Source organism: Thamnophis sirtalis, unplaced genomic scaffold (genome assembly GCF_051295495.1).
Source record: "Thamnophis sirtalis isolate CommonGarterSnake01/CBP01778 unplaced genomic scaffold, rThaSir2_p1.2 scaffold_7, whole genome shotgun sequence".
NCBI classification, from domain to species: Eukaryota; Metazoa; Chordata; class Lepidosauria; order Squamata; family Natricidae; genus Thamnophis; species Thamnophis sirtalis.
This window is the reverse complement of record NW_028261387.1, coordinates 71,500,055-71,521,130: the sequence shown is the minus strand read 5'-3', so window position 1 is coordinate 71,521,130 and position 21,076 is coordinate 71,500,055. Positions and strand designations below refer to the sequence as shown.

Sequence of the window (21,076 nt, the reverse complement as noted above, 5' to 3'; positions counted from 1 at the left end):
ATCAAGTGCTGTGCCAGCAGAAACAAAATCTTAGGTGCTGCAGATTGTCAGCGATTTCCTTCTCCAGCACAGGGATAAATACTTCTGGAAACATCTACTTACCTACCTACTCTCTCTCTCCCTCTTTACCTACTGTATTTCTCTCTCTCTCCCCCTATCTACTGTATTTCTCTCTCTCTTTCTATCTCTCTACCGCTCTACTTACACTCACTCTCTTCCTCCCTCCCTACTGTATTTCTCTATCACTCTATCTCTCTCTCCCTCTCTATCCCTTTATCTACCTACTAACTACTCTCTCTCTCTTCCCCTACCTACCTACTGTATTTATCTCTCTCCCTCTCCCTCTCTATCTACCTACCTACCTACTTTAAAAAAAAAAGCCTCTTCAAAACCTTGGTGCGTCTTATACTCCGGTGCATCTTATACTCCGAAAAATAAGGTAAGTGACTCTGAGTGACTTACAAATAACTTAATAAAACAATATAAAACATGACCCAAAATGGTAAAGAATGTTATTGTTAACTTACAGTTATATCAATATACATGTTCTCCTCCTTGAGTTTATTATTTTTATAAAATAATAAAGGATATAATAAATATCAATAGGTTCCATACTTACATCATACTGCTTGGAAATGTTTTTGCACATTATCCTTTTCCAGAACTGCTTTTAACTTGTTATTTTTGCAGTTTTTCATGAACTGTTTGCTTCAAGACAACCTACAACTCTGCAACAAAATTAAGGTCAGGACTTTGACTACACCATTTCTTCTGTTTCTGTTAATTTACTTGTGCATTTATGATCACTGTCATGTTGCAGCTCATTGGCAGGTACCCTGACATTCTGAAGAAAAGTTTGGTACAATGCATTGTTTTGTAAATGATTGTGAGCTGTCCAGGTCCTGAGGCTGCAAAGCAGCCTGAAACCATTATGCTTCTACCATTATACTTCATAGTTGGGATGTGGCTCTTTTGTTGAAATGTAGCATTCTGTTTTCTAAACAATTCCACTTCATTGCATCTGTCCAAAAGAACAGACTGTTCCATCAGCACGTGGAACATCCAGTTAGTCTTTCCCGAGATGGGAAGCGGTGTGCCTTGTGGGCAGGAGTTTCACCTTTCCTAACTTCCCATGCACATCACTGTTCTTCAGTGCTTTTCTTCTTGAACATTATTGTCAGACAATGCTGCAGATCCTTTGTCATCAGATCAGGATTGTTTGTGACTTCCCAGATTATTATACATTATGCTGTTGGAATTATTTTTGATGGACATCTTCTCTGGGAAAAAGAAACAATGGTGCTGCATTTTCTCCATTTCTTCATCATGTGTGGATGATGAAGGGCAAAGTTTTCTGCAACAATTTTGTAAATTTTTCCAGTCTTGCAAGTCTCTTTTCTGATTAACACAATCATGCGATAGGCATATTATTCATGTCTATAAATCTGTATCATCAACAGCAGACTCTAATGGTGTCAATCAATGTGTGCATGTTTTTAATAGGCAACAGCTACTCAAATTCACACCTTATTAACATCTCATTGAATAACATCTGACTCAACTTATCTACTTAACAGGACTGATTATCCTAGGGCTTCATCACCCATTTCCAACAAAGACATTGAATTAATGTGTTCAGTAAAGACATTGATTTTGTTACTGGAATATAGATGCTTCTCAGTTCATTAAGGTTCTGAGCAGCTTACCAAAAATAAAATAGAAAGAATTAAAAGAAGTAATAACCAAATTCAACAACTGTGATATTCAACTTCATAGCTACTGGCACACCGAGGAAAACAATTCTAGCTATAAACAGCCCTAGCTATTGCAAAGAGAAAACCCAACTATAGCAATAGACCCTAAAGGCTTTCCAGAACTACCAGATCTTGATGACTTTCCTGAGTGCCAACAAAATTGGTGCTGATCTCACTCTGCATATAGTACTTTATGTATCATGGCACAATATACTGTTTGTGTGTATGTTTTTTAAAAAGATATATTTTTCTACTAACAGAGCTTGGACAAAAGTCTGATCACATTGTAGTCACAATGGTAGAAAATTATGGATAATTCTAAAAGGTTCAGAAATTTTCTCTCCACATCAGGAGGCCACAAATTACAGCTTGCTGCCACCTACAAAACCATTGCTTCTTTTCAAGGATGTATTAGCAATCTGAAACCATGCTGGGTTTGGAGTATTTCAAGAATCCAGTATGCCTATAAAGATAAGTTTTTGCTATCTCTTTGCAAAAGATGACAGTCCAGAAAAGGAAAGGAAAGAGAAAATATGCATAAGCAGTAGGCAAATCAGACATATCACGAAATAATGGCGAAATCAGATGATTGTTTATTCATAAACAAAACTTAGCCCAGATGAAGAAAAATTTAAAAAGAAGCATTCTAAAATATGCAAAGAAACTCTATAAGTAAGCCTAGACAATTTATATCAGTTTCCAAGATTTTGTTTTTATTTTGGCACAGAAGTTAAAAAATACTCAGCTAGAAACCAGGAGTTCTAGTTCTGCCTTAGGCATAGAAGCTAGCTGGGTAACTTTGGTTCAATTACTGTCTTTCAGCTCTAGGAAGAAGGCAATGGCAAACTACTTTTGAAAATGCTGTCAAGGAAACTGCATGAACTTGTACTGACAGTAGCCAGGAGTAAAGGCTGAGGGAAGCAGCAATATATAAACAATAAATTGTAATGAAATCTGTGTAGTTATCACTTTTTTGATCACAATGGGTGAGTCTTGACATTTTTGAAACACTTTGAAAGGAATCACACTGTGACACTGGTTAGTAAAATTAAAAAACAGTAATCACATTAAAATAAGATAAGCTTAGAGGGAAAATATTTAATCTTATTATTCTGAACACATTTTTTTCTACTTTGTCCACACATGGTCCTAATTTTCATTTCCTCCTGTGAAGTAAGGTTTGAAAATCTAGTAATATGCTTTTGTACACCAGTCATAATACTAACTAGGAACAGAAATGTTTTTTTCATGAAAAGTATGTATAGTTTACTTTGAACATGAATCCAATGTTTCCTTCAACAAATTAACATGACAATTAAGTATTATTCAATGTCATTGAAGCAAAGTGTTTCTAAAATAATTATTTTTATCAATAACATTTCAGTTGCTGTTAATTGGTTCATAAAGAAAAGTCAGTTATGCAACAACCTACATTATTGCAAAGTAGTCGCTACATTACCTATAATAAGTAGCACAAGGATATATTATCAACAGAATGGATCTAAGATGGAATGAGAAACCCAACAGAAATTTTCAAAAGCACCACTTGCACATTGTCAGGTTTCCAAGTAACAACCCTAACAAAAGACGACTCCAAGGCTTGAAATTCCTCGAAGTTCCATTTTATTAGCGATATCATATTGGCACATCTGGGAAAACCCGAATCGGAGTTTCCAGGTTTTCCCCAACCAAATGAAAGTTCACATCCCTGCTCAGCACCCACATGTCTATCACATGGTCCAACCAAGCATCATCCCAACTGGAGATGCCTCCCACTCATGCCACTCCAGGTGCAGGGCAAAATGACATTGACTCTCTGAGAAAGGAATGTTATTTTGACTATATCTACCCCATTCCATATAATGCCCCTCCCGGTTTCCCACAGCAATAAATGTTGCAGGCCTGAAGGCACAACGTAAAAGATGGCTTCCAGGCCTGACACATATGGCTTTGCTAAATCCAAGGTTCCTTAAACCTATGCTTGAAATACTAGGCAAGGGGCATCTTAAACTCCTAGAGTAGTACCTATTGCATATTTGGAGTATTCTTTATCCAAAGCAGAGTGTGCAATATTAACAATGACAGGTTAAAGAATCAAATATACACAATTTTAAATCATGAAACTTTCATGCAGATTCTCAACTTACAACTGTAATGGAGTCTGTCCATTAGTTGCGAATCGTGATGTTTGTAAAGCAGCTTAGTTGTGTGACCAACCCTAACCAACACAATTTTATGATTTTGAAGTGACCATTAAGCAAATCACCACAGTCACTAAGTGAATCTATAGTTGTTAAGGAAACCCATTATTCACTATGAGGTGTTTTTGCTGAACACCAGAAGTAAACAGTAATTTTCAGCAGAAATGTCATAAATTGTGGTCATAAGACTGTGGGATGCTGCAAACCAGAGGGGGTGGTCCTAAATAAAGGACTGTATTCATTTTTAAAGACAGAATCTTTCTGTTATACTAGGCCAATGATGGCAAACATTTTAGGCACAGAGTATCCAAACCAAAAGGTGTGCATGCTTGTGCACCAGAGCACCGGAAACCTGACAACCAGCTGGCTGGCGTGCATTCATGTCTCGGAAACCCAAAGACCAGCTGCTGAGCTGGGGCGATGGCGCGCATGCCCTAAGAGAAGTAGAATGTGAGGGCGGAGTTAAAAAGGGACAAGCCTAGAATTCCCACATAGCCACAAACGAAGTCCAACCCCTCCCCTTGAATTCAGTTGGCCCTTATCTAACTCCAAGTAGGTGCTGACCATTAGTTGAGAAGATTCCTGAGCTTAGATTTTTAGCAATAAATCATTTTAATTGGATCTTCATGTGTGGCCCTAGTCTTTTGTCCTGACACCAGAGTTAATAAATAATCCAATTTAGCTAATGAGCTCAACCATAGAGCACTTTCAGTATTTTCACTCAATCAGATACTATATTTAAGATTATTTGCATTGAAATGTGAAGAACTGAGATAAAACCCTTAGCGGCTTGCTAAATGTCACATACAATCTTAGCTAAAAAGCCATATAAAAGGACACTACAGAGGCTATGCCAGAGGTGGGTTGCTCCCAGTTTGGCTGAACCGGTAGTGGTAATCTGACTTGGGTTGCAGAACTGGCAGCGACCCAGGCTGGCCATACCCCCGAACCGGTTCCCCGGTCTCTGTTGCTGGCATCTTATTAGCTTTTAATGGCCTTTACACATGCACACCACCATTAACAGTGAATTGTATGTGCAAAATGCCTGAGCGAGCGATCCAGTACCGGTTCATGTAGGAACCCACCCCTGGGCCATGCCTATAGAGGGCAAAGCAAAACTGCAGCATGTACTATTTGATTTGCTGCACCAGGTTTTCACATGCTTTGTTTTAAAAAGAATTGGGTTTTTTAAACATTAGCTGATTTAGGAAACTGCAAACAAATTCATTTCCTAAGAATACTAAATACAGATATTCCTGTTTCAATATTAATTTTGGACACAAATTTAAGCGATCTATATCATCTGTAATATCCTTACTATGTATCACTATTTAGCCATCTTATTAAACACGACTAAGATTAATATATTTTATATAAGGCCTTCTTTGTTAGGTCTACATATATTGAATAATAAAGTGCTATAGTTATAATTTTCTAGACAAATGCTGCAAGTTTACAAATAGAACATGTGCAGCAATATACTCCTTACATTTGCCTCCAATTTGCATTGCTTTTGATTCTGAAATTATTTTATCATCTCCTTGAGTAGTAACATTGACAGTCAATCTACTCCCTCTTTAAAGTTGTCAAAATTGCTGACCTCTACAACACTTAGAAAGAAATGGATCCTGCTATAATTAGAACTTATTTCCAAGTAAATGGTTCAAATTATATTGCATATATACTTCAGTGAGAAGTGCTTACAAATATGAACTTCTAAAAAGTTGGTTTAGATGGTTCCTTCAAACCTCAGAAAATTATCTACTGGTATCATTCAGATAATATCTTGTAAAATCAGATCACACTCAATAATGTTTATTGAGAATGAATTGCAAGTTAATTGAAATTTACTATTCCCTTAAGAAACACACAAAGTCTTATACACTACAAAAAAAGTTATTAAAAAATCAGACTTACTGCCTTTTAGCAGCTCCAAATCTTTATTTGTAAAATGAAAAAACAGCCATGTTTTGCAAACAATGTAGATATTGAAGGGCAAGAGGAATTCAAACACATACACTCTTGTTAGCTGGAGAAAAAACTCTGCTGAAATAATTTCAAAAATTTTCCTTGGCTTCACATGCAAATTCATGTTGCAAAGGAGTAATTTCCATGGAACTATTACAACAGGAGTCATTTACTTCCAAATGCTCACCATGTAATGATTTTAAAATCCTATCATTACTTAGTCCTCTAACCAATTACATCCTGAAAGAAGCTGTAAATCCTGGAATCAAATGGTGTACCATAACTGGATGTTTCCAGGTTTTCCGAGAGAGAATAAAGATGTAATCATTGGAATAAAATACTGAACATGTTCTTATAAAAGCCAATTAAAAACTGAATGATATGCAGTTTTAAATTTGCAATGGATCTATTTTACTAGTGTAATCTACTAATTCTGGGGATTGGTAAAATCCCAGGAGACTGGAAAAGAGTAAATGTCACCCCATTGTTAAAAAGAGAAAGGAAGACAACCTGGGAAGCCACAGATCTAGAGACCTGTCAGTCTGACATCTACATTGGAGTAAATCTTATAGTTAGCATTAACAAGATCCAGCACAAGTTTGCCTGACATATAGTTAATCTGTTATTTCACAGAGTAGATAGGTCAAGGGAATGCTGCAGACAAAGTGTACCTGGACCTCAGCAAAGCCTTCAAAAGTCTTGCTTAAATTCTCATTTACAAAATAGTAAAATAAGGATTAGAAGATAATACTGTTGGATGATTCAGTACTCAAAGGCACCGATTCATCTTGAGAGAACTATTCAATAGAATGCCTCATGGCCCTATCCTGGTGAACATTTTTAACCAGTAATTTGAATGAGGGAAGCTGTTTGCAGATGACACAATAGGTAGCAGTAATATTTTGATGAAAGAGAAAATTCAAAAAGATGTAAATAGGTTTGAAATAAATAAGATGGATTTTTAAAAAGGAGAAATGTAACATCCAGCATCTGTGGAATAGGCTGCAAAACAAAGTTACGAGTTCTTCAAATAGAGGCTGCATTGTCATCTGTCAGAAATGTTCTACGGCTCCTGCACTGAGCAGCAGACTGAACTAGTTGACCTCTAGTCCTTTGAATTCTATGGTTCCACAACATGAGCAGATGGCTAAAGTGCTTTCAGAACTGCACTAACAGAATATAGCCGACGTAATCTACGAGATAACAACACTCTATATGTAGTTAAACATGTATATTAGCTTTCAAAATGGCAACGCTGGTTGTGAATATATATTAAATGGGGAGAAGATAAGGAACTAAATTAGCAAATCTTTCTTTATCCTAAAATGGTCAAGATCTAAAAAGATTTTCCTTGGTGCTTTACTCAAATGTTTAATAAAATTTCATAAGTGGTTGATGCAAACATGGATCTGTGGAATGAGAAAGAATCCTCTAAATAATCAAAATAAATATTAGATATTTATAAGTATAAATATTAATACTTAAGAGTATACAGAAGTAAGAATCATAAGTTAAAAAATAGAATATCCAATAAAAATCACATAAATTGCATTTTAGGAAACTACCTGAATACTGATAATCTCTCTAAGATATTGATAGTTAATTTATATCAGTCAGAACCTTTAAAATCACCTTGTTTCTGAAGCCACTATAAATGTTTCATTTTATTTGCAGAGAAAACTGAAATACCAGTCCGATTCCCTGGATATCTCCCATCAACAACAACAAAATTCTAAAGCTTATAAAATCTGAAACTATGTATATAAGCTGGCACATTACACTATATCAATTGAACATTCATCACATCCATACAGATACTGTAATTGCATATGAATAGCTAATGTATGTTGAAAAAATAGGGAATGTTGTTTTAATCAGTAGCTATTTTCAATAAATGTAACTAAGAAGACAATAACTTGCCAATTTTGAGTTTTAAAAACATTTTGCAATTTTAGAACTGAAGAAACTTTATCAACAGAGAGAATAAAGAAATGGAAATAGAGAACTCCATAAACATTCTAGAATGATGAAAATTAAACTAATTTAAAACTATACATTACTAGGTTATTGGCAGCATAAAACTAGCAAATCAATTTATAATTAGCAAAATAAAAAATATGTAACATCTTGGCACACATAAGTCAAATACATAGGTAAAAATAACTTTTAGGTAAAACACCAGGGCACATTAAATTGGATATTGAAAACACTAACAGCAGTAGGCAATTATAGATGGAGAAATCAGGAGCAATGTATAATATAGCACACATACAGTGTATACTATAGCTTAGTAGAAAAAAACATGAATTATCTTAGCAGCAAGGTCACAGAGGACATGACTATTGCCACTTCTATTACTTAAACAATATTGAAACCTGTGGCTCTATTAATTACAATGATAAAACAGTTGAGGGGAAAGACTGGGTCTATAATAGGAAGAAAAATAACATGTGTACCCTTTCTGATTGAAATAGCCAATAGAAATAAACCAGAATCACCTCCAAGAACAAGATACAAATTATTAGGTGTCAATTCTATGTTGAGATAAAAGAGCTAGTATGATAATTATGTGCCTGAACAAAATACATCAGTTAGATCCCCCAATATACAGTTTACATTAACCCAGAAACTGAAAGACTCAACATAGTTTCAATTGAATTATTCCATTAAAAAAGGGTAGCCAGAGCACTGGAAACACTTTCAAGTCAAATTTTAAACATATGTATTAATATGTAATTCATGTGCGGGATTATCTTCCCTTTAACAATTCCTTCATGCTTAAATTCAAGCAGTTCTATGAACTTCATTTTGGGATCAAAGATATTTTTTTAAAATTTTAAATCGCTCCAATTAAATACATCTGTATCTGCATACCTTAATATACTGTTCTTCTATCAGAAATAATGTCTTACACAACAGCAGAAATGTAGGTGACAGAGTCCACTAGTAACTAATGTTAAAGTATGTTACCTAGAATATGGCAATGTTTTATGAAAGCAAAATACCCAGTACCATACAGCGTCTGAGAGCTGTATTCTAAGGCAAAACCACCTTTTTAAAAGGTGGAGCAAACCATCATGGCATTTTTGACAGATATGCCATTTCAACTTTGTGTCTCATTTTCTTCTTTCAAAGGAGCTGGGAAAGCTTGCTATCCAAAGTGACAAAGCCTTCATAAGATAATAATGACTTCCTCCACCCATTCACATACCATATACAGGTTTGTTTTTTAAAAAAATCACAATATATTTATTATCCCTCCTTTGAAGACAAAAGAAAATCCTCCATCAACTATTAAACTTTACCAAAGTGATGTGGGATACTATTCTGAAACCACCCACGGAGTTTTATAGCATTTTATTTCGGGTAGATTAACACAGAAACCCCACCCAATCAGTTTCTGCATTTAGATCTTAAATAGGTTCCTTACTCAAAAAGGTAGAGAATCTGTTCAAGAGCAACATGTTGCAACCACCTTTTGTTATAGGGGGAAGGGAAGCAAAGGGAATGGACTGAAAGAAACAGACCTGGGGGAGAAGGAACTGGGGAAGAGATATGAATAAAAAAAAAAGACAACCCAGCGACAAAGTCAGGCTTTTAAAAATGAAAACCAAAACCAAGCTATGTTTCTCCCTTTTCAGAAAGGCTATCTTAAAACATGGTTATCGATTAAATCGTATGTTTTTACTGCGGAAGGCTCCTTCTAGGCAGCTCGAGGGAGGAGGAGAAGGAGAAAGACACACACAGGGAAGAGAGAGAAAAAGAAAATGGCGCAGAGACTAAGTCCCGACCGTCGACAAGGCGACTTTCCGGGGCGAACAGAGGCCCAGGAGAGATTTTTAAAAAACAAAGGAAGACTGATTCGGGGTCTCAATTACCCTCACTACGGAGAAACTGGGTCAGAAAGGCCGAGGGTCTTAAGATTTCGGAGAATTAGGAACCTCGATAGGAACAATGGGGCCGGTGAGCGAGGAGACGGGACTTAGTCTCTGGGACGCCATGTCTGTCCTTTAATATCCTTAGCAATGAGAAGGGAGAAAAAGAGAAAGCGGAGGCAGGGAAAGAAAACCTTCGATCCCACTCCCCCGCATTTACAAGGTTAGGGAAAAGGCACTCACCATTCGCTCGGAAACCTGGATCGATCTATTATTGAAAAAAGAAAAAAAAACGGGAAAAATACGTTTTAAAAGGCATCCCAGGACCAAGGAATGGTTTCACACACACACACACACACACACACACACACAAAACAACCTACGTGTTGGGTAATGGGGAAGAAATCATTCCGAAAGGATTTGTACATCAATAACACGATTAAAAAAAAGGGGGGGTAGCGACAGAATTGCGATTTTTAACACCACCTCCCTTCCCCCACCCCAACCGAAGTTTTGCCCTCCAGTTTTAATTGCTCCTCGTGCGTAGGTCTCAATTCCCAGGTTTCCTCAGACCTCCCTACCTTCTTCCCCCACCCCCAGCCCTCTTTTATGAGTCCCCGTCCCGCCATGTCCGGCAAGCGGAGGGAAGTAACCGGCAAAGATAGAGAACTGGCCACCTTAAGGACCCCCTTTTTCCCTCTTTCAGGGAATGGAAGCCAGTTTAATCAGGGCTTATTGGAATAATACGCAACCTAAAGGCAACCCCCCGGAGGGGACAGAGAAGAGCCCAAAAGGCTCGGAATACGATTAAGGGCCCAAGGAAACGTGACTTCCCCCCCCCTTCGCAAAAAGAAAACCCGGGAGTAGCATCCCCGTCCCCCCAAGTACCTAGCAAGATTGTATCCGGCCTGAAAATATTAATATAAAAATATTATCATCAGTCTTTCTGAGGAACAGCTTCAATTATGGGCATAAACCTTTCTTCTTCTCCACCATCAGAAATCCTTCACTTTTTACCGTCAAAGGGGAGAGGGAAAAGGCCTCAATGTCCACAGCCTTTTCTTTCTCCCCCTCCCCCCATATTAACTACTAGAAAAATGAGAGCCCCCCCCTTACCTGGGAGTCGTTATGCAGCTGATCCCCACTCATGCCTACACCACGGTCGTATACAAGAAAAACCCGGGGTAGGGGGAACGACGTGAGGCCAAAGGGAAACCACAGCTCCCTAAGCAGCCCAGTCAGTTGTGTAACAGACTAAGTCCTCATTTCCATCCACTGCGCAGGCGCCGCGACTTTTAAACGGTGGGGCGGAGCTAAATGAAGCTTCGGAGGCGAGACGACAGATCCGAGATAAGAACGCCCTTCTTTCCATAACCCAGCCTATCATCTGCCTCTCCTTCAATCAATAATATCTATGCTTAGATTTGCATGTTGGCCACGCCCTCCAGCTCTTGGGTGGCCCGCCCCTTCCCACGTAGCCACGCCTTTTCCTTCTCCGCCATTTACGAAAAATGCCGGTTGTATTTGCCCCCTTCCCTTGCTTCCGTCTGCAAAAGCCGGGTTATTATTTACATATCCGGTCACGCCCCTTCACTCGCCACCAATAAGCAATAAGAGGAGGTCTTGGAATGAAAAAATTACAAGCCCCGCCCTCTTATTGCTATATGAGGGAGATATTTTCTTGCGGCACATTTGTATGAGCTGTAGCACGAGTACGCCACGCATGCGCGTTTTTCCTTTTGGAGACGCACTTTAAGAAAAGCCAAATTCTCAACGTGCGACATTTACTGTTAGGGATCTCGAGGTAGGTATGGAAACGACGTAGAAGGACTATCTTGTTATTTCGGTGCTTATTTCTTCTTTTGTTCCTGTCTCAGTTACAAAAATAAAGTCTGGATATGTGGACATTATTAATATATGAAGTCGGGTTTGGAGTCTGGCTAACTTTAAATTGGATTTGATTATTTGAATGACACCCAGCTTTATGAACTCTCTTATATAAATGTGCAAAGGTTCATGCTGCACTAGAATTTCTTTATGAAGAAATGTTATCAGGGCTGGAAATGTGCTGTTTTCAGACATGCTGCTGGTGGAGAGTTGATTCAAACTCATAAAAATGTTTAAAGAAACAAGAACAAAAATATATTTAACTTCAGATTGTGTTATTATTTTAAACGTGAAAAATTACTGTGTCAGTAGAAAAGTCCAGTAATGATCAAATATGGCTTATAAGTACAGGTAGTCCTCGATTTATGATGGTTCATTTAGTGACCATTCAAAGTTACAACTTAACCATGTTATTAACTTATCCACTGCAGTTAATTCACTTAACTGTGGCAAAAATTGTCATAAAATGGGGCAAAACTCATTTAACAAATGTTTCACTTAACAACAGAAAATTTGGGCTCAATTGTGGTCGTACGTTGAGGACTACCTATGTGCATAGCAAGTGAGGTACAATCTTATGTATATTTTCACAAAACATTTCCTCATTCTAGACAGTCCTGGGTGCCAAGCTTTAACAAGAATGTTAACCAATTGAGAGTCTGATATACAATACAATAGCAGAGTTGGAAGGGACCTTGGAGGTCTTCTAGTCCAACCCCCTGTCTAGGCAGGAAACCCTATACCATTTCAGACAAGTGGCTATCCAACATCTTCTTAAAGACTTCCAGTGTTAGGGCATTTACAACTTCTGGAGGCAAGCTGTTCCACTGATTAATTGTTCTAACTGTCAGGAAATTTCTCCTCACTTCTAAGTTGCTTCTCTCCTTGATTAGTTTCCACCCATTGCTTCTTGTTCTACCCTCAGGTGCCTTGGAGAATAGTTTGACTCCCTCTTCTTTGTGGCAACCCTTGAGATATTGGAACACTGCTATCATGTCTCCCCTAGTCCTTCTTTCAATTAAACTAGACTTACCCAGTTCCTGCAACCATTCTTCATATGTTTTAGTCTTCAGTCCCCTAATCATCTTTGTTGCTCTTCTCTGCACTCTTTCTAGTGTCTCCACATCTTTTCTACATCCTGGTGACCAAAACTGAATGCAGTATTCCAAGTGTGGCCTTATCAAGGTATTATAAAGTGGTATTAACACTTCATGTGATCTTGATTCTATCCCTCTGTTTATGCAGCCTAGAACTGTGTTGGCTTTTTTGGCAGCTGCTACACACTGCTGGCTCATACTTAAATGGTTGTCCACTAGGACTCCAAGATCCCTTTCACAGTTACTACTGTGCAGTAGTATATGCAGAAGAACACATTCAAGAAATCAGGTTCTTTGATAAAAATAGAAAAAAAGCCAAATATTCTTAGTTATAAGAAGACATAATAGAAGGGAAAAACCCATATTAAATTAGAAGAAATTTCTTAATCTTAAGTACTGCATGATTAAACAAACTGTCTAAGAACAAAGTGAGTTTTTTATTCTTTGCTGCCAATATGAAGATAATTTGTCAAGGATGTTGCTATTTAATATATCCCAACTTTCCAATCTTGGAATTGATATCAAAAGTTCCCTCAAATTCTAAACACACAAACACACACACACATACACACACATATTACCTTTTGAGTTGACTTCTGGTGACTTCCTGGATTGCTTGCAATATTTTCGGAGGTGGTTTGTTACTGCCTTTTTCCTAGGGCTGAGAATGAGCGAATGGCTAAAAATCACCCAGCTAAGGAAGAACTAGAATTCAATCTCCTGGTTTCTAGTTTGGTGCAGTTAGCCACTGCAGTAAAGTAGCTCTCAAAGTTCTATTGCTCTACTACTAAATGTTTATGTAATGCTAGAGAAGATGGCATGCTACATTGCTACTGTGATTTTACACTAAGTGTTCACATTCTTTTGTGAACATAATACCACAAAAAGGAAAGACGTAATGGCTTTCTTAGATCACCTTATTGTGTTGTTTGCTATGATAAGAAGTGATCTAGTGGTTTTAAAGTAATTATATTTGTTGTAGGGGCAAAATTCATCAGATTCTAACAGGTTATGGAGAACCGGTAGCGGAAATTTTGAGTAGTTCGGACAACCGGCAAATACCATCTCTGGTATCCTTCCCCTGAAATGGGGTGGGAATAGAGATTTTGCAGTATCCTTCCCTTACCACAACCACCAAGCCATACCCACAGAACCAGTAGTATTTTTTTTTTTAATTTCACCACTGATTTGCCGTTATTCTGTGCCAGGTATGGAATATCACATTCTGTGCTCATATTGATGCTCAATCTCCAAATAAATAGGTCATATATATTCTTTTTAGTGGTATGCGGAGCAAGAAATGGAGTAAGAACTAGTAAGCTAAAGAAATGCACGAAGATGAGAAAAAGAATCAGCTAAAGTTAGTTTATAGTAAACTCATTCAATATATATTGATCCTTTCCATATTTGCAGTTATTTTTACCATATTGATATACTGATGCTTACAATATCTTTCTCACCTCTTGTTTGGAGAATCTCATAAACTCCATTTAGCAATTTCTGATTCTTCATCATCCTCTAAACCAATTCACTTTTTCTGCATATATTTGCTTTGCTTCATTTGCTTCCTAGAATGAAACTTCATTCATTCTATAACCAAAACATCTCAAGAGTTTTTATATAAAGTCATACGCCTTTATACTTAATTGCATTTGATTTATTGAAAGTTCATTCAATAAACTTTCTTAACCACTCTGTCTTTCCTTGATACCCCACTCCTGCTGCATTCAATATTTCTGATAAACAATACTTACCTAATATTTTAGTTTCCTTTGACAAATTCTAATTCCTTACAAGTCATTACTCTTCCCCCAGCACTGATTAAAATTGGTCTACCCATGTTTCTATCTTTAACATGGAAAACATTCTACTACATTTATTTACTTGCTGTAACTCTCCTTTATGTATTAATGCGATTATTCATTTTATTTTCCCTTCAGAAACAATTCTTGAGTTAATTTGTTATCATATCTATACTCCTCATGAAATCATGTGTTTTCTCTAATAATTAATACAAAACATAGGTTTTATTTATTGATCATATTTATATGGCTGCCCATCTCATGTATAGTAGTGTAAATTTGGAAATATGCAAAATAACCATAAAAACAAATTTAAAAACATTCAAAAAGTACATTTAAAAATTAATATTATAGTCTATAAAACATTCACCAACAACAACATAACATCAAAGTTATACATGTGTTTACATCTTCAAGTGTCATTGTTCCAGGTTTTCTTTGATAAGATTCTTTGTAACTATCTCTGCCTTTATTCCTTTATCTTTTGTACCAATACTTTTTTTGTATGCCTGCACTGTTAGATAGTGGTGTCTTAGAATATTCCTTTTCTGGAGTTTGGCCTTTCAAATAGTTTTTGGTTACAAAACTCTTTATTCTATTTCAAACTCCTCACAGTTCATCATTCCATCAAGTAGCTTTCCTTAAGCTTCTTATACAAGCATAACATAACATCATAGCTTTCTGTGGCAATGTGTAACAATTCTTTTTATTCTGTTCCAAGCAGGTTCTAAATCCCCTACTTTACTTCCACTAATCCACATTCAAGGCCTCTTGGATTCTTGTATCATTTGCTAATTCTTCTTGCATAATTCTTTCCAGTCAAATCATATTTTTAAAGTCCTTTCTTTGCCAGACATATCTATGAATAAATTTATGCTTAAAATACAGATTTCAAAGAGACTTGGTCCTGAACAAATAATGACCAGTCGCTATTCTTACCCATTCTTCCATCTGCAAAAATGGCCTGGCATTTTTTCCCATACATTCTCATCTTGTGACAGCCCACTAGATAGTTCAGATCAACCAACAGGATGGCTAAAACTAATTTTATTGAGATTGGCTGTAATAAAAAGAAACTTCTAAGTTTGTTTGTGCTCTACTTTTTTTTCCTCCATATGGAGTTCAGTGAACCAGATACCATTAGATAGACCAGATCAAGAGATGTAGATTGGGAGACATGTTGGACATAATTTCCACATTTTACTGGAGCTATTAGCCACTCACTTTGCTGTGTAGAGCACTCACCAAAAATAGGACTCAGGAAATTCACCAGATTTGATCTGAGTCACATCAGGGTTTGATTATCCAGTTTCAATACAGAAAATGTATTTTCTTTCCAATAAAAAGTAGAACATTGTATATAATCCAAGCATAAACCCATGTATCTAATGCCTATGTTTGCCAAATATATATTTCTGATTCTGGTTCTTCCATTACAAACATTCACCAGAGTGTAATATGACCATCACAACCTATGGATTTTAATCTTATAGATTAGAATCGTATACCTTCATTTGTATTTTACTATTTCTATAAGATTAAATCACCTTCATTCAAATTAAAAATGGCTTTGTGCTGTCTCTTAGTTTCACAGACATACAGCATATTTATTTAACTTACTTATTATTTATTTCATTATTTTGTCATTCATTCCTCTTTGAATCCAAGTCAGTATTTCTTATATGATATTAGATGGCTACATAGACTTGACCTGCCACTTATTATAGCCTTGATCAATTGAAGCTTTCACATAATGTTTAGATATAGAAAGTACACACTTATATAGGCACAATTCCCTTTTAATAGTAATGTCAGTACAGGTTAATTTTTACATATTTTGGCTAACATGGTTACAAATACCACCAAACTCTACTCTAAACTTACTTGTAGACGTTCTGTGCAGATTTCTCTAAACCCATCAAGTAGCAATATATGCAGAGTATATATTTGCTCCATCATTAACTTATGGAGTAAGTAACATTTTTCTCTTTAGCAAGGAGAAGGTGCTATATAAACATGACACCATGGAGTTAGCGGGCTACAAGAAACTCAAGTTGTTCTTGTCTTTGTGCAGTAGGATTATTAAAAATACACCAATATGATTGGTTAATGATGCTTTAGTGCATTGTATAAGCACCCCCATCATATTTCTTATTTGTATACATTTATATAAACATATCTTAAGATTCCTATCTAAAGTAAATTCTCAGTGACAGTCATTTCAAAATGCATTCATTTGCTCTTCGATAGTTTCATATAACAAACACTTAGTATGATAGATTTCCCTTTGTATACTGCCCCTGGCACTATTACAGCATAGTATAAATAATAGCAACATCTATATTTCAAACTGTTAGCTTCCCATTGTTTTATTTTCAGGACTGTTTCTCCAAAATGTGGCATATAATCTGAGCTGGGTTGTTTCACTTCATTTCTCTGATTTCATGCAAGAACTGTTCTACTGCATAGTATTTAGTGCAACAATATCTAGCAGAGTAAAAGCACAAGTTGCTTGTCAGTGTGTGACTATTACTACATTAACCATGCAAACTCATCACAATAAAATAATTATTGATTTTAAAAAGGCTGACTTTGCTGTTAAATGATCATGAAGCCTCTCTAGGTACTAGTATCAGTATGAATCAGCGACCATGGGATCTCTTTAATGAACCAGCATTTGACATTTCCTCATTTCCTTTGTATAGAGATAGAATTTTGTTTCTGTCTGTCTGCTTATACATGTGTGTGGGTGGGTGTTTGTAGAGACAGGTAAATCAATTTCAGAGATTATTTTCAGCCAAGAAATACAACATTTCAAATGGTACCACAATATTGCTAACAATATTTTTACTATTTTTATTTGTTAACATTTTTAAAGGTTTCTAGCTCGTTACTATTGCTTTAATATTGTGATAGAGCTTGCTATATTGCTGTTATCACTATTATTAATACATTTATTGTATATTCAAATAGAGGTATCCCAGCTCCCGACCTGGATATTGTTTTCCTCCTGTCCATTATCCACTAGCTTTTTTAGGCCAACATAAGAGGGGGAAGGTTAATTGGCACAGCATATATCTGCTATTCCTCTGCATTTCTAATGTTGCTTATTTGTCAGAGCATAAATGGGAAGCATCAATGGCATTCATGGTGTTGTGTGAGGCTTTCTCACATGCATAATGCTATCTGACTATGTCTTTGTCTGGGACAGGATAGTTAATCACATCTAGAGAGTTCATTTCAGATGTGTTTCCAACAGTGGCGGGAGTCAAAAAATTTTACTACCAGTTCTGTGGGCGTGGCGTGACTTGGTGGGTGTGGCTTGGTGGGCATGGCAGGGGAAGGATACTGTAAAATCTCCATTCCCACCCCACTCCAGGGGAAGGTTATGCAAAAACCCCATTTCCTCCCGATCAGCTGGGGGAGGCAGATAATAGATGGGGGCGGGGCCAGTCAGAAGTGGTATTTACTGGTTCTCCAAACTACTCAAAATTTCCACTACCAGTTCTCCAGAACTGATCAGAACCCGCTGACTAGTACCTCTGGTTTCCATCAAATGATTAAGGCTATGCTTGCATTATACTGCATGGAGGAAAATGGAGCTCTGTGCGTTCAGTAGCCCTGCCTCCTTCCTTGCAGCCTGACTGGTCAGGCCATTCTTCTCCTCCCACTGTGGAGGAATGTCTCCAGAAGAAGAGATCCTGTTTTATTTGTAGGCACCCTTCCAAATTAGAACTTCAGCAGGGTTTTAAATAACACAGGGACTTTAGGTAAAATGCTTCTCTGATCATACTATTTCCAGCGGGAAAACCAGACTCTTGAGTGGTAGAGTGTGATGATGGTTCTGGCCAGAGTATATTTTCTTATTATTTCTTCCTTTATCATTCCCTCTCTCTAGTCGATTTCATCAGGCCATCAACTGAAGACTATTGAGACCTTTCTCCTGACAGACACAAAGACAGCAAAACAAATATCCTCCTGCAATGGCTCACCAATCTAATTAAAAATAAAAAATCCAGGGCAGGGAAGCTAATAACATCCTGGATGGCATAATAGCCAAACAAGTCTGTCAGGGCAAATTATAGTCAAGAGCAAATATCTCCAGTGGGAAGTGCAACATAGTGATGTAGCATGTGCTCTTGTTGAGTAATTCAGCTAATAAGCCATGTTTTCTCTTTTACTCTCTTCTCCAGCCAGGTTTTTTTTTTATTATTTGAATCCCTGCATCCCAATCGCCAATTAATATTCCTGCCAACCAACTTGCTCAAATAACCATTGAATTATTCTGTTTTTTAAAAAATCTTATCCCCCCCCCTCCCGAAATGTAAATCAAACTTAGTGATGCTTCTTCTGCATGTATGTGGATGTGATGTTTTAACCATGTAAGACATGACCCTCATAGAATATGTTAATGTACGTTCATGGGCTTAATACCGTAGTAACTCCAAAATCAAGTGCCAGTGAATCATAAGGGACTGAACTTTGAACTTCAGATATTTTGACTTGGCCTTGAAATTCAGTCCTACACACACACATGCACGCACACATCCCAACATATCTGAAGTGAGGTTCTGAGTGGAGTGCTGTTTATTCTCTATAACACGGGTGTCAAACTCGGCCCGTCACATGACGTTTTGCAATGTTTTTCCCTTCGCAGAGCTTGGGGTGGGCGTGGCCTGCAGGCCACCAATTTGACAACCCTGCATAACAAAACCGCAGTCTGAAATGTCTGTTACTATTTCCAATCTACCTTTTGGAGATATGACTAACCTGGTGTAGTTGAATGCCAGCCAACTTATTCATTAGGTCAGTGTTTTTCAACCACTGTGCCGTGGCACACTAGTGTGCCGTGACATAGTGTAAGGTGTGCCGTGGGAAAAACACGTTATATATAGTCAATATAGGCACAGAGTTAATTTTTTTTAACATTTTCTAATGGTGGTGTGCCTTGTGATTTTTTTCATGAAAAAAGTGTGCCTTTGCACAAAAAAGGTTGAAAAACACTGCATTAGGTGACTTATTGCTTAGGTTACTCCTCTATTTGCCTTTGCTTCTTTATTGGCCATTACAGGTGCTACTGTTTGCCCATATCTGCTTTTTCTGGGCAATTGTAGGGATTGATACTAGACGGAGAACAAGTAGGTATAGTAACTGGCAAGCCACATCAGGGTTTCCTTGGGTTTTTTTTTTTAACTTAGTACATTGTACAAACCAAATGAATTATGTTTTATTCAATAGGCCCTGGTTAAATATAAATCCAGCAGTGATTGATTTTATTTAATCACGATTTACTAAAAAAAAAATCACAGTTGACTGGGTTCATGGAACACACCAATATTTATTTGTTTATTTATTTAGCCACTGTCTCACTGCAAGAAGACTGGGCAATTTACAACATCAATATAAGCATGCACGCACACACAAAAATAAAATCACAATAAAAATACAGGTTATTAAATGAAAACCAAATGAATCAAATTCTGATTTACTCTGTTTGAATTGGGTCAGGTTTTGCTATCCTGTGCTCTTCCTAACTCAAGTTAGCAATGAAATAAATCTCATTTACAATCAGCTTCAACAATACGGATTTCCAGTGTGGATGTATAGTTCTAAAGGATCTGCCTGCACTAATGTAGACAGGCCCATTACTTGGTCAAAGAGAAGATTGCATTTTAAAAAGCGTTTGCAGAACAGGCACAAAATTTTATACTATATAACCAAAATACAGAACAGCATAACTATTCACAAGCATGAGTTGTTGTTTTTTCTAATGTTTATTTTTGTACTTTTTCAGACATCTCGGTTCCTCAGAGCTGGCTGATACTTCTTCTTCAATGGGGTATTACCAAAGAAAATGTATTGTTGGTCCAAATGATATGGGAAAAAATATAGATAAATTAAGATAATGATAAAGCTGCATTCAGGTAAACAAAATTTATTATGATGCAGCTACCAATATTGAGGCATCCTTTCTCTCCCTCCCTCCCTCCCTCCCTCCCTTTCTCTCTCTGTTATATGGTGTGGGCAGCCATTTGTTCATCCTATAATGCCATCTGGCAGCATTTCTTTTACTGCAATTAAAAAACACCTTTATTTAAAAGAATGTTGGTACTGCACTTGATTTAAAATCTTCCGAGTGGCTTGCAACTGTTGAAGAGCATAAAGTAAATATAAATATTCACAATAATATTACTGTACCAACAAACAACAAAAGTAGAATTCTCAGTAGAATTTTTTTCATGGAACAAAAGTCTGCTGAAGAAACTATCTAGAACAGAGATCTACAACCCAAAGCACCTGGGGCATATCTGTTTCCCATAAAACTTGAACACAATCCCCAAACGTCCAAAAGTTGTTGTTACAAGTTGTAATTTTTACCCTACTGGAAGAATCATTAAATATATGAGTGGAGATCACCATATTAACTAGACTTAACGTAATTGAATCTAAAGTGAATGTTTTTTTTAAAAAAAATACATTAGTCCAAAGCCA

At 36.9% G+C, this 21,076-nt stretch overlaps 1 protein-coding gene and 1 long non-coding RNA gene across 3 annotated transcripts in view; one reads left to right on the top strand and one right to left on the bottom strand.

Moving 5' to 3' along the window:
- Nucleotides 1-11,089, bottom strand: part of TOP1 (DNA topoisomerase I) — a 60,562-nt gene extending 49,473 nt beyond the window's left edge. For both annotated transcript variants that reach the window (XM_014061858.2, XM_087720376.1), the window contains exons 1-2: nucleotides 10,915-11,089; nucleotides 10,042-10,066 (exon numbers count right to left, since the gene is read on the bottom strand). In XM_014061858.2, coding sequence (XP_013917333.1) covers nucleotides 10,042-10,066; nucleotides 10,915-10,947 — 58 coding nt within the window. In that variant the 5' untranslated portion in view covers nucleotides 10,948-11,089. The remainder of the gene's footprint in view (nucleotides 1-10,041; nucleotides 10,067-10,914) is intronic.
- A 415-nt stretch (nucleotides 11,090-11,504) lies between these two features.
- Nucleotides 11,505-20,561, top strand: LOC148044716 (uncharacterized). The gene is made up of 3 exons (XR_015697407.1): nucleotides 11,505-11,602; nucleotides 12,801-12,870; nucleotides 20,379-20,561. It is a non-coding gene; the product is annotated as an uncharacterized LOC148044716 (long non-coding RNA).
- The last annotated feature ends 515 nt before the right edge of the window (nucleotides 20,562-21,076 follow it).